At 49.1% G+C, this 17,756-nt stretch overlaps 1 protein-coding gene across 1 annotated transcript; it reads left to right on the top strand.

The window, feature by feature from the left end:
• Nucleotides 1-1,582: 1,582 nt before the first annotated feature.
• Nucleotides 1,583-15,383, top strand: LOC130310218 (gastrula zinc finger protein XlCGF66.1-like). Its single transcript, XM_056552396.1, has 5 exons — nt 1,583-1,885; nt 5,218-5,376; nt 7,889-8,009; nt 14,948-15,233; nt 15,371-15,383. Exons 1-5 carry the CDS (start codon nt 1,808-1,810, stop codon nt 15,381-15,383), a joined length of 657 nt encoding a protein of 218 aa, XP_056408371.1. The 5' UTR covers nt 1,583-1,807.
• The last annotated feature ends 2,373 nt before the right edge of the window (nt 15,384-17,756 follow it).

The following is a 17,756-nucleotide window of genomic DNA, read 5'->3' as shown; positions in this document are numbered from 1 at the left end:
TGCTACTAGAATTGGAGAGGAATTAAATTCCTCTTTAATTACTCAGTGTGAACGCATCCTAAGAGGAAACTACAACTCCCAGCATGTCCAGACTGTTATTATGTGATATCAGAGGAGAGAACTACAACTCCCAGCATGTCCAGACTGTTATTATGTGATATCAGAGGAGAGAACTACAACTCCCAGCATGTCCAGACTGTTATTATGTGATATCAGAGGAGAGAACTACAACTCCCAGCATGTCCAGACTGTTATTATGTGAAATCAGAGGAGAGAACTACAACTCCCAGCATGTCCAGACTGTTATTATGTGATATCAGAGGAGAGAACTACAACTCCCAGCATGTCCAGACTGTTATTATGTGATATCAGAGGAGAGAACTACAACTCCCAGCATGTCCAGACTGTTATTATGTGATATCAGAGGAGAGAACTACAACTCCCAGCATGTCCAGACTGTTATTATGTGATATCAGAGGAGAGAACTACAACTCCCAGCATGTCCAGACTGTTATTATGTGATATCAGAGGAGAGAACTACAACTCCCAGCATGTCCAGACTGTTATTATGTGAAATCAGAGGAGAGAACTACAACTCCCAGCATGTCCAGACTGTTATTATGTGATATCAGAGGAGAGAACTACAACTCCCAGCATGTCCAGACTGTTATTATGTGATATCAGAGGAGAGAACTACAACTCCCAGCATGTCCAGACTGTTAATATGTGATATCAGAGTAGAGAACTACAACTCCCAGCATGTCCAGACTGTTATTATGTGATATCAGAGGAGAGAACTACAACTACCAGCATGTCCAGACTGTTATTATGTGATATCAGAGGAGAGAACTACAACTCCCAGCATGTCCAGACTGTTATTATGTGATATCAGAGGAGAGAACTACAACTCCCAGCATGTCCAGACTGTTATTATGTGATATCAGAGGAGAGAACTACAACTCCCAGCATGTCCAGACTGTTATTATGTGATATCAGAGGAGAGAACTACAACTCCCAGCATGTCCAGACTGTTATTATGTGATATCAGAGGAGAGAACTACATCTCCCAGCATGTCCAGACTGTTATTATGTGATATCAGAGGAGAGAACTACAACTCCCAGCATGTCCAGACTGTTATTATGTGATATCAGAGGAGAGAACTACAACTCCCAGCATGTCCAGACTGTTATTATGTGATATCAGAGGAGAGAACTACAACTCCCAGCATGTCCAGACTGTTATTATGTGATATCAGAGGAGAGAACTACAACTCCCAGCATGTCCAGACTGTTATTATGTGATATCAGAGGAGAGAACTACAACTCCCAGCATCCCTCTGGCTCCAGCTCTCTCACAGCTGCTGACAACATATGAAAGAGAAAACCCAGAATCCATCTCTTCATCTCCATACAAAGCCCCGCCCTCTTATATCACATGACCACAGGTCCTTCAGCCACCACTATTCTCCTCACTGCTCAGCCCCGTATGTCACATGACCATCCTCTCAGGTCCTTTATCCACAACTATCCTATCCACACCTGAGCCCCGCCCCTACATGACATCATCACAGGTCCTTCATCCACCACTATCCTCGTCAGTGCTGAGCCCCGCCCCCTCATGTCACATGACCATGCTCACAGGTGCTTCATGCGTCACTACTTCTCTACTGCTGATCCCCGCCCCTTATATGACATCACCACAGGTCCTTCTTCTGCCCCCATCCTCTCCACCTCTGAGCCCCGCCCCCTCACGTGACATCACCACAGGTCCTTCATCCACCCCGTCCTCTCTCCCGCTGCCCCCAGGATGTCCCCGGACAGGACTGATGTGACTACAGGACTATTACACATCACCCTGGAGATCATCCGCCTGCTGACCGGAGAGGTGACTCCTCTAGATTTCTATCATCTTTATTGGATTATAGGGAAGAGAAGACATGATAGGAAGGATCAGCCCCAATATGGGCAGTTACCATGGCAACCAATAGGAATGTTATAGGAAGGATCAGCCCCAATATGGGCAGTTACCATGGGAACCAATGGGCCAATAGGAAGGATCAGCCCCACTATGGGCAGTTACCATGGGAACCAATGGGCCAATAGGAAGGATCAGCCCCAATATGGGCAGTTACCATGGGAACCAATGGGCCAATAGGAATGTTATAGGAAGGATCAGCCCCAATATGGGCAGTTACCATGGGAACCAATGGGCCAATAGGAATGTTATAGGAAGGATCAGCCCCAATATGGGCAGTTACCATGGGAACCAATGGGCCAATAGGAATGTTATAGGAAGGATCAGCCCCAATATGGGCAGTTACCATGGGAACCAATGGGCCAATAGGAATGTTATAGGAAGGATCAGCCCCAATATGGGCAGTTACCATGGGAACCAATGGGCCAATAGGAATGTTATAGGAAGGATCAGCCCCAATATGGGCAGTTACCATGGCAACCAATGGGCCAATAGGAATGTTATAGGAAGGATCAGCCCCAATATGGGCAGTTACCATGGGAACCAATGGGCCAATAGGAATGTTATAGGAAGGATCAGCCCTAATATGGGCAGTTACCATGGGGACCAATGGGCCAATAGGAATGTCATAGGAAGGATCAGCCCCAATATGGGCAGTTACCATGGGAACCAATGGGCCAATAGGAATGTTATAGGAAGGATCAGCCCCAATATGTGAAGTTACCATGGGAACCAATGGGCCAATAGGAATGTTATAGGAAGGATCAGCCCCAATATGGGCAGTTACCATGGGAACCAATGGGCCTATAGGAATGTTATAGGAAGGATCAGCCCCAATATGTGAAGTTACCATGGGAACCAATGGGCCAATAGGAATGTTATAGGAAGGATCAGCCCCAATATGGGCAGTTACCATGGGAACCAATGGGCCTATAGGAATGTTATAGGAAGGATCAGCCCCAATATGGGCAGTTACCATGGGAACCAATGGGCCAATAGGAATGTTATAGGAAGGATCAGCCCCAATATGGGCAGTTACCATGGGAACCAATGGGCCAATAGGAATGTTATAGGAAGGATCAGCACCAATATGGGCAGTTACCCTGGGAACCAATGGGCCAATAGGAATGTTATAGGAAGGATCAGCACCAATATGGGCAGTTACCATGGGAACCAATGGGCCTATAGGAATGTTATAGGAAGGATCAGCCCCAATATGGGCAGTTACCATGGGAACCAATGGGCCAATAGGAATGTTATAGGAAGGATCAGCCCCAATATGGGCAGTTACCATGGGAACCAATGGGCCAATAGGAATGTTATAGGAAGGATCAGCCCCAATATGTGAAGTTACCATGGGAACAGAGATTTTGGGGAGATTTATGAAAAGTTGCTTAGTTGCCCATAGCAACCAATCAGATCACTTCTTTCATTATTGAAAAGGCCTCTGGGAAATGAAAGAAGCGATCTGATTGGTTGCTATGGGCAACTGTCATATTTTCCTCTGCACAGGATTTGATAAATCTCCCCTTTGTCTACACAGGTGAAGGTGCATTTTGGTCCCGTCCCCCCACCCGTGGTGTATATATAATGTATCGCCACTCACCAGGGGCGCAGGCAGGGTTCCCTCTACACCAGGATGATCCGTTACTACTGCAGGGACTAATACAACCAAACTTATCATATAAAAACCACAATATAGAGATAATTATCACCGCTATACAAGGGGCAAAGAATCGCACCACACCATGACTACGACTATTTCCACCATATAGTGACTTTATAACATCACTACTGAATAACAAACACCAGGTAATATCCCCCTTCCTTAAAGGGGTACTCCGCTGCTCATTTGGAAATGAGCTCGTTTGGAAAAAACTGTTCCGAACGCTGGAGTCGGCGCCGGGAGCGCGTGATGTTATAGCCCCGCCCCTTATGACGTCACGCCCCACCCTCTCAATGCAAGTCTATGGAAGGGGCCGTGACATCATGGGGGGGGCGGGGTTATGGTGTCACAAGCTGTCGGCTCCAGCGCTCGGAACTGTTAGTTCCAGTTCACGGGACCCTCCTGGGCCATATGCCGGGGTGGCTGCTGTTAGACAACAACAACCATCCCGGTCTGATCACCACGTCCGGTGACGCGGCGATCACGGGACACTGCGCCGTAAATGTATGGTGCTGTGCGCTAAGATGCGCTTTGCAGCGCCGTACATTTACGGCGCATGTCATTAAGGGGTTAAGGCTAGGTTGACGTTTCCATTTGCATCCGTCCCTTTCAGGAGCTCTTATTTATTTTTTCTTGAGCCGAATGGACGCTGAAACGGGTCAGAACACAATTCACTTGAATGGGTCCATCGGGGATCCGGTAGTTTAGCAAAGAAAAAAAAACACATGCACAAAACTACCGTCAGATTCTCCTTATATTTTTGTACCAATTAACAAAAAACGAAAACATTTAAGTTGGGGGTCGTTTTACTCCGAATAAATAAGATGTAATTTTTACCATAAAATGCAACATGTAGAAACAAAAATGCCCTAATTGCATTTTAATTTCCCCTACAAATATTTTTGGGCTGCGTCGCACATTTTACTGTAAAATTAAAGGGGTCATTACAAACTACAATTGGTCGCACAAAAAACAACAACAACAACAACAAGCCTCATGGGACTGTGGATAGAAAAATTAAGTTCATGGCTTTTAGAAGGCGCAAAAATGAAAATGTGCCGCATCTATAAGGGGTTAATGAAGATGGGGCCCGACACTCGCCATCCTCCATCTGCTTTTTATGACTGTGTGAGTCCGGACATCATAAAATCTTTGAATGAAACACAGAACAGAGGAGGAAGCAGACGATGTGTGCGGGGCCCCTCTTTACTACACAGGGTCCCGGGGACCACATATATATATATATATATATATATATATATATATATATAGTCATCTTCTCTATGTCTACTGGGAAAAAAAGAGAGGGATGAGAGAAGGCAAAACTAAAAATATTTAAAGGTTATCACCTACTTCATCTACACAACATAGAGGGGGATTCTTTACTGTAAGAGCAGTGAGACTATGGGGTTCTCCTCCAAAAGAAGGTGTCATGGGGAAATACAAGAGATCAGGAGGGGCCCGATGACTTTCTTCAGTGTAATAATATCACAGGTTATAGTCATAGATTCTGGAGATGGTCGGTGATCCCGGGATTTATACTGATCACCAGATTTGTGTCTCTCTCCATACACAGGATTATACCATAGTGAGGAAGACATCGGGGGAGTCCGGAGGATGGAGCAGGGGCCCGAACCCCATCACAGACCCTCCACCTCACTCCATGATACATGAGAGGAACAAGAAGAAGATCCAGGAACTCACCAACAAGATGATGGAGCTGCTGACTGGAGAGGTGACCCTGCTGGGACATTATACAGTAATGGAGGGGTCTGGTGATGATTAGAGAGGTGACACTGCTGGGACATTATACAGTAATGGAGGAGTCTGGTGATGATTAGAGAGGTGACACTGCTGGACATTTTACAGTAATGGAGGGGTCTGATGATGAGAGGTGACACTGCTGGGACATTATACAGTAATGGAGGGGTCTGATGATGAGAGGTGACACTGCTGGGACATTATATAGTAATGGAGGGGTCTGGTGGTGACTGGAGAGGTGACACTGCTGGGACATTATACAGTAATGGAGGGGTCTGGTGATTGGAGAGGTGACCCTGCTGGGACATTATACAGTAATGGAGGGGTCTGGTGATGATTAGAGAGGTGACACTGCTGGGACATTATACAGTAATGGAGGGGTCTGGTGGTGACTGGAGAGGTGACACTGCTGGGACATTATACAGTAATGGAGGGGTCTGGTGATTGGAGAGGTGACCCTGCTGGGACATTATACAGTAATGGAGGGGTCTGGTGATGATTAGAGAGGTGACACTGCTGGACATTATACAGTAATGGAGGGGTCTGGTGATGACTGGAGAGGTGACACTGCTGGGATATTATATAGTAATGGAGGGGTCTGGTGATGACTGGAGAGGTGACACTGCTGGGACATTATACAGTAATGGAGGGGTCTGGTGATGATTAGAGAGGTGACACTGCTGGACATTATACAGTAATGGAGGGGTCTGGTGATGACTGGAGAGGTGACACTGCTGGGACATTATACAGTAATGGAGGGGTCTGGTGATGACTGGAGAGGTGACACTGCTGGGACATTATACAGTAATGGAGGGGTCTGGTGATGAGAGGTGACACTGCTGGGACATTATACAGTAATGGAGGGGTCTGGTGATGACTGGAGAGGTGACCCTGCTGGGACATTATACAGTAATGGAGGGGTCTGGTGATGACTGGAGAGGTGACACTGCTGGGACATTATACAGTAATGGAGGGGTCTGGTGATGACTGGAGAGGTGACACTGCTGGGACATTATATAGTAATGGAGGGGTCTGGTGATGACTGGAGAGGTGACACTGCTGGGACATTATACAGTAATGGAGGGGTCTGGTGATGATTAGAGAGGTGACACTGCTGGACATTATACAGTAATGGAGGGGTCTGGTGATGACTGGAGAGGTGACACTGCTGGGACATTATACAGTAATGGAGGGGTCTGGTGATGACTGGAGAGGTGACACTGCTGGGACATTATACAGTAATGGAGGGGTCTGGTGATGACTGGAGAGATGACACTGCTGGACATTATATAGTAATGGAGGGTCTGGTGATGACTGGAGAGGTGACACTGCTGGACATTATATAGTAATGGAGGGGTCTGGTGATGACTGGAGAGGTGACACTGCTGGGACATTATACAGTAATGGAGGGGTCTGGTGATGACTGGAGAGGTGACACTGCTGGGATATTATACAGTAATGGAGGGGTCTGGGGATGATTAGAGAGGTGACACTGCTGGGACATTATACAGTACTGGAGGGGTCTGGTGATGACTGGAGAGGTGACACTGTTGGGACATTATACAGTAATGGAGGGGTCTGGTGATGATTAGAGAGGTGACACTGCTGGGACATTATACAGTACTGGAGGGGTCTGGTGATGACTGGAGAGGTGACACTGCTGGGACATTATACAGTAATGGAGGGGTCTGGTGATGACTGGAGAGGTGACACTGCTGGGACATTATACAGTAATGGAGGGGTCTGGGAATATATGGAGAGGTGACCCTGCTGGGACATTATACAGTAATGGAGGGGTCTGGGGATATATGGAGAGGTGACCCTGCTGGGACATTATACAGTAATGGAGGGGTCTGGGGATATATGGAGAGGTGACACTGCTGGGACATTATACAGTAATGGAGGGGTCTGGTGATGACTGGAGAGGTGACCCTGCTGGGACATTACACAGTAATGAAGGGGTCTGGTGATGATTAGAGAGGTGACACTTCTGGGACATTATACAGTAATGGAGGGGTCTGGTGATGATTAGAGAGGTGACCCTGCTGGGACATTATACAGTAATGGAGGGGTCTGGGGATATATGGAGAGGTGACACTGCTGGGACATTATACAGTAATGGAGGGGTCTGGTGATGACTGGAGAGGTGACACTGCTGGGACATTATACAGTAATGTAGGGTCTGGTGATGACTGGAGAGGTGACACTGCTAGGACATTATACAGTAATGGAGGGGTCTGGTGATGACTGGAGAGGTGACACTGCTGGGACATTATACAGTAATGGAGGGGTCTGGTGATGACTGGAGAGGTGACACTGCTGGGACATTATACAGTAATGGAGGGGTCTGGTGATGATTAGAGAGGTGACACTTCTGGGACATTATACAGTAATGGAGGGGTCTGGTGATGATTAGAGAGGTGACACTGCTGGGACATTATACAGTAATGGAGGGGTCTGGTGATGACTGTATCATTGTGTGTCAGGTTCCTATAAGGTGTCAGGATGTGGCGGTCTATTTCTCCATGGAGGAGTGGGAGTATGTAGAAGGACACAAGGATCTGTACCAGGACATTATGGAGGACCCCCGGCCCCTCACATCACCAGGTAAGTGTCACTCATTATAACTTGCACCAACTTCTGATCTTGTGATTGGTCATATAACGCACTGTAATACTACTGTCATGTAGTGTATGAGGTCTGCAGCATTGTGCCTTCTGCACGACTCTTTATTGGTACTTACATGGCAGGCTTGGAGGTCTTCATAAGACCCGTGGCTGCTGCGGCCATGGAAACCCATCGACATGGGGGTAACAGAGCCCCATAGATCCATTACGTGCCGCAGTTGTGATTTCACCGTAGTATGTAATGGGTTTACCTGCAGCCTAGCCTAAGGCCCATTAGTGACTGCTGTAAAAACACATATGGGGAGACTTCATGTTCTGACGCTGCCATGAGCAATTCTGCACCCTCTAGCCTCCAGAATGGTCATTTACTAATGGTACTGACCTGAAACCAAGGTGTCCCCGGCCAGGACAATACATGTGATGGCGGCTGCTGCACTCTCCCTCACCATTCAGCCGGAGCACTCGGTCTCCTCCAGATGACACTGTCGCTGATCCATTGCTCGTGCCGGCTGTTGAGTACAAGACCTTGGCAGCAGAGGTCACCACTCTCATCGCTCTGGGTTTTTAGCTCACCCTGGAGGCCTCCATTGATGAGCGGACCTCTCTCCTACAGCAGCTGCAACCCCTGTGGATCATCAGGTGAGGACTGTGAAGTAGGATACTACCGACATGCACAACCATTGTTGTTAAAAATAATTTTGGAAAGAATAATCCCCTTTGGGCAAAACCGGACGACCTGGAAAATTGTTCCAGGAGAAACAATCTGAGGATCATCACCCTGTCGGAGGACGTCACAGCTCCCGATCTTCACCTAATGTAAAGTAGAGCTGCCAGAGGCCCTGAGCTTACATTACCCCTGCAGGGTGGTAGAGCCCACAGAGAAGGTCCTGAATACCCCGGTCCTTGGCAGGCATTGGTCTGAATCACCCCCGGCAACTCATCATGGACTCTAATGTCCAATATGTTGCTGAGAAAGCTTTCGATAATATAAACTGCGATTGGTTCGGAATTGTGCTGGACAGTCTTGGAATCTGTAAACTATTAAACTTTTCTGGGAGGTTTCACACAAATCCACATTTCATCACTTTCTTTTCCCCTGAGGCAGTGTACAAAGCAGAGGTGTCCCTTGTCGCACCTTTTTTTAGATTTGTCATTGGGACCTATGATCCGGTATCTTGAGGACTCTGACCTGTTTAGGGTCATTGCATTCCAGCAGAGGGGAACCAGACTGACACTATTCGCAGACTATGTCCTTATTTTTCTGGCTGATCCTTGGACCCATCACGCTCCTCTGATGGTTCCCTGTCTCCTTTTGGTTCCTTTTTTCGGATATAAGATAAATCATTCTAAAAGTACAGTACTACGTTTTTGTCACAAGTAAAATTCCAAATGACCTATTTGGGCGTCAACATTGGCCCGATTTCTTCTTCACTTCACTCCCTGAACTAAACTCCTTTATTCGAGACGATTGTTTCTGAGACACTGGTCGCACCTTCTGCGTTACTTCTCAGAGCTGTGTTGCCTATTGACAATGATAATACTGCCGGTACTTCTTTACCATACCGATATAAATAGACTCAGCTCAGCCTTCCTGCATTTTATATGGGCTCAGAGGAAGCCGCGCAAAACTGCAAGAATGAATGTTTGGAAAATGGGAGGAGGGGGAGTTGGTCTCCCAAATATCCTTCGCCACAACCTTTCCTGTGTATTCTATCACGTTCTGGACTGGATTCATGGCGCCCATTATGATCTAATTAGGCCGTTGAAGAGGATTTGGCTTATTCTTGGAACCTTTTCTGTTGTCTGAATACTGGCGTCTCGAGCCCCCCGCCCCGTGTGAAATTCACTGTGGTCATCAGAGACACCATTCTAGCATGGAAGACGTTTGGTGCATTGTCCTGCTGACAGTATTTATCTGCCATTTATCTTTATCAACCACAATGTCTAGATAAGCCTTATTGTATAGACGTCCATCCACAGGTAACAGAGGAGCCAGGGTGCGCCAAAAATCTAGACTAAAGGAGAAGTCCAATGGAACATAAAATTCTATAATGCCCGGCTGCCTTTAACCTATTGGGGACGAAGGGCGTAATGGTATGCCCTTGCATCCTGGTACTTAAGGACGGAGGGCATACCTCACGCGCTGAGTGCGCTTCTAACCCGACTTTTATTAGCAGCCAGGATGCCCGGCATTAACCCTTCAGACGCTGCAGCCAAAGTTGATCGCTGTGTCTACATCGAAAGTAAAAGTATCCGGGCAGCTCAGCGGAGCTGATCGGGACCATCGCAGTAAAATGTCCCGATCAGCTGAGAAGACGGCGAGAGGGCCCCAACCTGCCTCCTCCCTGTCCGATCTGTGATCTGATCCAGGAAGTTTCAGCAGGCTGGAGCAGCATAGCACCAATAACACTGATCTATGCTATGGCATAGCATTGATCAGTATATACAATTAAAAGATTGCATTTGGGGGCTACAAAGAAAAAAAAACATATGCCGTGTTTCTCCGAAAATAAGACTGGGTCTTATATTAATTTTAGTCACAAAAAACACACTAGGGCTTATTTTCAGGGTAGGGCTTATTTATTTACGGTACGGTATGTACATTGAACAACATGGCGGTTCCATGTTATTTACACCTCCCCACCCCCATTATCATCATGTGATGGGCGCAACTCTGCCCCCCAATGTCCCTAATCCCCCCCCCCCCCCCGTCGATTTATCAGCCCAGCGCTGCACCCCACATCGGGGAACAATTCGTTTGTCACCCGCGAGCGCAGCTTCTCTCCCCCCTGCCAAATAATTATCAGCCGCTGCACTGTACTATTCTCTCCCCCCCCTGCCAAATAATTATCAGCCGCTGCGCTGTACTATTATCTATTCCTGTGCCCGGGCTGCAAATATTAAAAAACAAACTTTAACTTACCGTATTTTTCGCCGTATAAGACGCACTTTTTCTGCGTCTGATACGGCGAATACACCCCTATCGGGTCAGTCCCTGCGGCCATCAACGGCCGGGACCCGCGGCCCTGTAGTAACCCTTCAGATGCGGCGATCAAAGCTGACCGCCGCGCCTGAAGCGAAAGTGACAGTAACCCGGCTGCTCAGTCGGGCTGTTCGGGACCTTACAGGACACCGGGAGGGACCTTACCTGCCTCCTCGGTGTCTGCTCCGTGCCGGGATCCCCTGCATGGCCGGCGCTCTCCTTCGACGTCATCACATCATCCAATAGGATCGGCGTGCGTAGCGGGGGAACGGAGGATGAAGCTAAGTTAAAGTTTGTTTTTTAATATTTGCAGCCTGGGCATTGTCTAGGTCAGTGGTCTTCAACCTGCGGACCTCCAGATGTTGCAAACATTTGCAACATCTGGAGGTCCACAGGTTGGAGACCACTGGTCTAGGTCTTATTTTTGGGGTATGGCTTATATTGCAGCCCACCCCGATAATCCAGAGGGCCTATTTTCAGGGTAGGGTGTATTTTAGGGGAAACACGGTAGAGTAAAAAAAAAAAAAAATTATTCCCCCCCCCCCCCCTTTTCCCATTTTATAAATAAAATAACGTATATGTAAAAAAATACCAAAGTCCAAAATTGTTCATTTTTAGTCACTTCATATACCATTAAAAAAAATGAATAAAAAGCGATCAAAAAGTCCCATCAAAACAAAAATGGTACCGATAAAAACTGCAGACCACGGCGCAAAAAATGAGCCCTCCCCCATCCCTGAATATGGTAAAAATAATTATAGAGGTCAGAAGAGGACAATATTAAACATACAATTTTTTGGCCATGTAGTTATAATTTTTTGAAAGTAGTAAAATAAAATAAAACCTATATAAATATCTTGCTCCCGGCGCCATCTCCAGCATTCCGAACAGTTTGTTCCAAACGCTGAGCAGCGGAGTTCCCCTTTTAAGAAGTTAAAATAAAACAATAAACAGGACTCACCCGCCTCCGCTCTCCCGGTATCCTGATATCTCGCTCTGCTCCTCCGCCGACGTCTTCTTCTTGGTCTGGCTGTGGTCAGTGTGTAACGCTGCTGGTCGGTATGTAACGCTGCTGGTCGGTATGTAACGCTGCTGGTCGGTGTGTAACGCTGCTGGTCGGTGTGTAACGCTGCTGGTCGGTGTGTAACGCTGCTGGTCGGTATGTAATGCTGCTGGTCGGTATGTAACGCTGCTGGTCGGTATGTAACCCTGCTGGTCGGTGTGTAACGCTGCTGGTCGGTGTGTAACGCTGCTGGTCGGTGTGTAACGCTGCTGGTCGGTATGTAACCCTGCTGGTCGGTGTGTAACGCTGCTGGTCGGTGTGTAACGCTGCTGGTCGGTATGTAACCCTGCTGGTCGGTGTGTAACGCTGCTGGTCGGTGTGTAACGCTGCTGGTCGGTGTGTAACGCTGCTGGTCGGTGTGTAACGCTGCTGGTCGGTGTGTAACGCTGCTGGTCGGTGTGTAACGCTGCTGGTCGGTGTGTAACGCTGCTGGTCGGTGTGTAACGCTGCTGGTCGGTGTGTAACGCTGCTGGTCGGTGTGTAACGCTGCTGGTCGGTGTGTAACGCTGCTGGTCAATGTGTAACGCTGCTGGTCGGTGTGTAACGCTGCTGGTCGGCGTGTAACGCTGCTGGTCGGCGTGTAACCTGAGTCCATTCCTGTAGATCAATGCTATTATTCTCGTGTTTTTAATTCACTTCACGTTTTGTATTGATTTTATCTAGTTGTTTTGATATGTTGCCATGACAACTCACCTGTTGCTGTATAAGAAGGCCGACAGGGAGGAGGATGTCAGCGTTGGCTGAGGAAGTGCGTCACGCACGAAACGTCCCACATACACGCCCCCTGCCAACCGCTGAGTTCCACCTGCCTGCGGCTCCGTTCATGAAGAAATAAAGATTACCTGAAGAGCGGTGAGTGCCGTCTATTCCTTGTCTTCTGTGCATTGTGACTACGTCCTCGTCTGACTTAGCACCACCTCAAGGTGGCGGGAGTTTGGGGGGCTTCGCTATTAGGAGTCTAGTGGACATCAAGTGACTGTCAGCAGTGTCGGCTCCACTTCCGGGTCTTTGTGCATCGCTTGGGATTTTATCCTTTATTTTGGGGTCACTTGTCTAATTTCCATACAGGGAACCTTCAATCCTGGAGGTGTCTATAATCCAATATATGGGGCTGAGGAGCAGAATAGAGGAGTCGAGGTCCCCATGACAACTCTGCCCACAAGTTACACAGGAACATGTTCTATGGAGGATATTTTCTCATTGTACAATTTTAGGCCACAATGTCAATAAATCAGACCTCTGCTATATCCTAATGGACTCTAAATAAATCTCTTGGAACATTGAAAGGAGCTTCTAATTGTGGTGAAGGATGTACCGTATATACTGGAGTATAAGCCGACCCGAATATAAGCCGAGGCCCCTAATTTCACCCCAAAAACCCAGGAAAAGTTATTGACTCGAGAATAAGCCTAGGGTGGGAAATACATCATCCCCCCTGTCATCATCCAGACCCCCGTCATTAACACCCTCATCACCTGTCATCATCCCCCCCTCCATCATCCCCCCTTCATCATTACCCTGTCATCATCCCCCCTTCATCATTACCCTGTCATCATCCCCCCCTTCTTCATTACCCCTTCATCATTACCCTGTCATCATCCCCCCTTCTTCATTACCCCTTCATCATCCCCCCCTCCATCATCCCCCCTTCATCATTACCCTGTCATCATCCCCCCTCCATCATCCCCCCCTTCATCATTACCCCGTCATCATCCACCCCTTCATCATTACCCTGTCATCATCCCCCCCCTTCTTCATTACCCCTTCATCATCCCCCCTCCATCATCCCCCCTTCATCATCCCCCCTCCATCATCCCCCCTTCATCATTACCCCGTCATCATCCCCCCTTCATCATTACCCTGTCATCATCCCCCCTTCATCATTACCCCGTCATCATCCCCCCTTCATCATTACCCTGTCATCATCCCCCCCCCCTTCATCATTACCCTGTCATCATCCCACACCCCTTCATCATTACCCTGTCATCATCCCACACCACCCCCTTCATCATCACCGCTTGTCAATGTCTAGTGGTCTACAACCTGCGGACCTCCAGATGTTTCAAAACTACAACTCCCAGCAAGCCTGGACAGCCATCGGCTGTCCGGGCATGCTGGGAGTTGTAGTTTTGAAACATCTGGAGGTCCGCAGGTTGAAGACCACTGCCCGGGCCTTCGTCATCTTCCAGCCCCCCCTCCCCCCTTTAGTTTTGTACTCGCCTCCGCTCGGCAGGACGTTCGGGTGAGCTGGTCCGGGCCATCTGTGCTGCAGGACCGTCCGGTGAGATCGTTCCGGGCTGTCCATCTTCACCGGAGGGGCCTCCACTCCGTGCTTTGCGCCCGGCCCTGGAATAATGACGTTGCCTTGACGATGACGCACAGGGACGCAACGTCATTATTCCGGGGCCGGGTGCGAAGCGCGGAGAAGAGGCCCCCCCGGTGAAGATGGACATCCCGGAACGACTATCTCACCGGACGGTCCTGCAGCACAGATGGCCCGGACCAGCTCACCCGAACGTCCTGCCGAGCGGAGGTGAGTACAAAACTAAAGGGGGGAGGGGGGGCTGGATGATGACGAAGGCCCGGGCAGTGGTCTTCAACCTGTGGACCTCCAGATGTTTCAAAACTACAACTCCCAGCAAGCCCGGACAGCCATCGGCTGTCCGGGCTTGCTGGGAGTTGTAGTTTTGAAACATCTGGAGGTCTGCAGGTTGAAGACCACTGAGGGCGGAGAGTTCACTCGAGTATAAGCCGAGGGGGGAGTTTTCAGCACGAAAAATCGTGCTGAAAACTCTGCTTATACTCGAGTATATACGGTAATAAAGTAGTTTACATAAATGAATTAATCTTAATCTATTTTTATCCCTAACAGAAATCACCAGTAAGAATTCTGAGGGAAACGTCGTATTATTGAGCTACAAAACAGAAGATGAAGACACCGCACAGGACTCCACAGGAGGAAATCTTATTCACCATTATACAGATCTATCACATGATCCCAGTACAGATCCATCACATGATCCCAGGACAGATCCATCACATGATCCCAGTACAGATCCATCACATGATCCCAGTACAGATCCATCACATGATCCCAGGACAGATCCATCACATGATCCCAGTACAGATCTATCGCATGATCCCAGTACAGATCCATCGCATGATCCCAGTACAGATCTATCGCATGATCCCAGTACAGATCCATCGCATGATCCCAGGACAGATCCATCGCATGATCCCAGTACAGATCCATCGCATGATCCCAGTACAGATCTATCGCATGATCCCAGTACAGATCCATCGCATGATCCCAGTATATATCCATCGCATGATCCCAGTATATATCCATCGCATGATCCCAGGGCAGATCCATCGCATGATCCCAGGACAGATCCATCGCATGATCCCAGTACAGATCCATCGCATGATCCCAGTACAGATCCATCACATGATCCCAGTACAGATCCGTCACATGATCCCAGTACAGATCCGTCACATGATCCCAGGACAGATCCGTCACATGATCCCAGGACAGATCCGTCACATGATCCCAGGACAGATCCGTCACATGATCCCAGTACAGATCCGTCACATGATCCCAGGACAGATCCGTCACATGATCCCAGTACAGATCCGTCACATGATCCCAGGACAGATCCATCGCATGATCCCAGGACAGATCCATCGCATGCTCCCAGGACAGATCCATCGCATGATCCCAGGACAGATCCATCGCATGATCCCAGGACAGATCCATCGCATGATCCCAGTACAGATCCATCGCATGATCCCAGTACAGGTCCATCGCATGATCCCAGTACAGGTCCATCGCATGATCCCAGGACAGGTCCATCGCATGATCCCAGGACAGGTCCATCGCATGATCCCAGTACAGATCCATCGCATGATCCCAGTACAGATCCATCGCATGATCCCAGTACAGATCCATCGCATGATCCCAGGACAGATCCATCGCATGATCCCAGTACAGATCCATCGCATGATCCCAGTACAGGTCCATCGCATGATCCCAGGACAGATCCATCGCATGATCCCAGGACAGGTCCATCGCATGATCCCAGTACAGGTCCATCGCATGATCCCAGTACAGGTCCATCGCATGATCCCAGGACAGGTCCATCGCATGATCCCAGGACAGGTCCATCGCATGATCCCAGGACAGGTCCATCGCATGATCCCAGGACAGGTCCATCGCATGATCCCAGGACAGGTCCATCGCATGATCCCAGGACAGGTCCATCGCATGATCCCAGGACAGGTCCATCGCATGATCCCAGGACAGGTCCATCGCATGATCCCAGGACAGGTCCATCGCATGATCCCAGGACAGGTCCATCGCATGATCCCAGGACAGGACCATCGCATGATCCCAGGACAGGTCCATCGCATGATCCCAGGACAGGTCCATCGCATGATCCCAGGACAGATCCATCGCATGATCCCAGGACAGGTCCATCGCATGATCCCAGGACAGGTCCATCGCATGATCCCAGGACAGGTCCATCGCATGATCCCAGGACAGGTCCATCGCATGATCCCAGGACAGGTCCATCGCATGATCCCAGGACAGGACCATCGCATGATCCCAGGACAGGTCCATCGCATGATCCCAGTACAGATCCATCGCATGATCCCAGGACAGGTCCATCGCATGATCCCAGGACAGGTCCATCGCATGATCCCAGGACAGGTCCATCGCATGATCCCAGGACAGGTCCATCGCATGATCCCAGGACAGGTCCATCGCATGATCCCAGGACAGGTCCATCGCATGATCCCAGGACAGGTCCATCGCATGATCCCAGGACAGGTCCATCGCATGATCCCAGGACAGGTCCATCGCATGATCCCAGGACAGGTCCATCGCATGATCCCAGGACAGGACCATCGCATGATCCCAGGACAGGTCCATCGCATGATCCCAGGACAGGTCCATCGCATGATCCCAGGACAGGTCCATCGCATGATCCCAGGACAGGTCCATCGCATGATCCCAGTACAGGTCCATCGCATGATCCCAGTACAGGTCCATCGCATGATCCCAGGACAGGTCCATCGCATGATCCCAGGACAGATCCATCGCATGATCCCAGGACAGATCCATCGCATGATCCCAGGACAGATCCATCGCATGATCCCAGGACAGATCCATCGCATGATCCCAGGACAGATCCATCGCATGATCCCAGTACAGATCCATCGCATGATCCAAGTACAGATCCATCGCATGATCCCAGGACAGATCCATCGCATGATCCCAGGACAGATCCATCGCATGATCCCAGGACAGATCCATCGCATGATCCCAGGACAGATCCTTCGCATGATCCAAGTACAGATCCTTCGCATGATCCCAGGACAGATCCATCGCATGATCCCAGGACAGATCCATCGCATGATCCCAGGACAGATCCATCGCATGATCCCAGGACAGGTCCATCGCATGATCCCAGTACAGGTCCATCGCATGATCCCAGTACAGATCCATCGCATGATCCCAGGACAGGTCCATCGCATGATCCCAGGACAGGTCCATCGCATGATCCCAGGACAGGTCCATCGCATGATCCCAGGACAGGTCCATCGCATGATCCCAGGACAGGTCCATCGCATGATCCCAGGACAGGTCCATCGCATGATCCCAGTACAGGTCCATCGCA

This window comes from Hyla sarda, chromosome 1 (assembly GCF_029499605.1).
Source record: "Hyla sarda isolate aHylSar1 chromosome 1, aHylSar1.hap1, whole genome shotgun sequence".
Taxonomy (NCBI): Eukaryota; Metazoa; Chordata; class Amphibia; order Anura; family Hylidae; genus Hyla; species Hyla sarda.
Note: the sequence above shows the minus strand (reverse complement) of the source record. Positions and strands in the feature narration are given on the sequence as shown.

What these genes read in the sequence shown, in the direction of transcription:
- LOC130310218 (XM_056552396.1), top strand. Translation starts at nt 1,808, where the DNA reads ATGTCCCCGGACAGGACTGATGTGACTACAGGACTATTACACATCACC. An exon ending in TCCGCCTGCTGACCGGAGAG is followed by an intron (nt 1,886 to 5,217) that starts GTGACTCCTCTA and finishes CTCCATACACAG; the next exon opens with GATTATACCATAGTGAGGAA. An exon ending in TGGAGCTGCTGACTGGAGAG is followed by an intron (nt 5,377 to 7,888) that starts GTGACCCTGCTG and finishes ATTGTGTGTCAG; the next exon opens with GTTCCTATAAGGTGTCAGGA.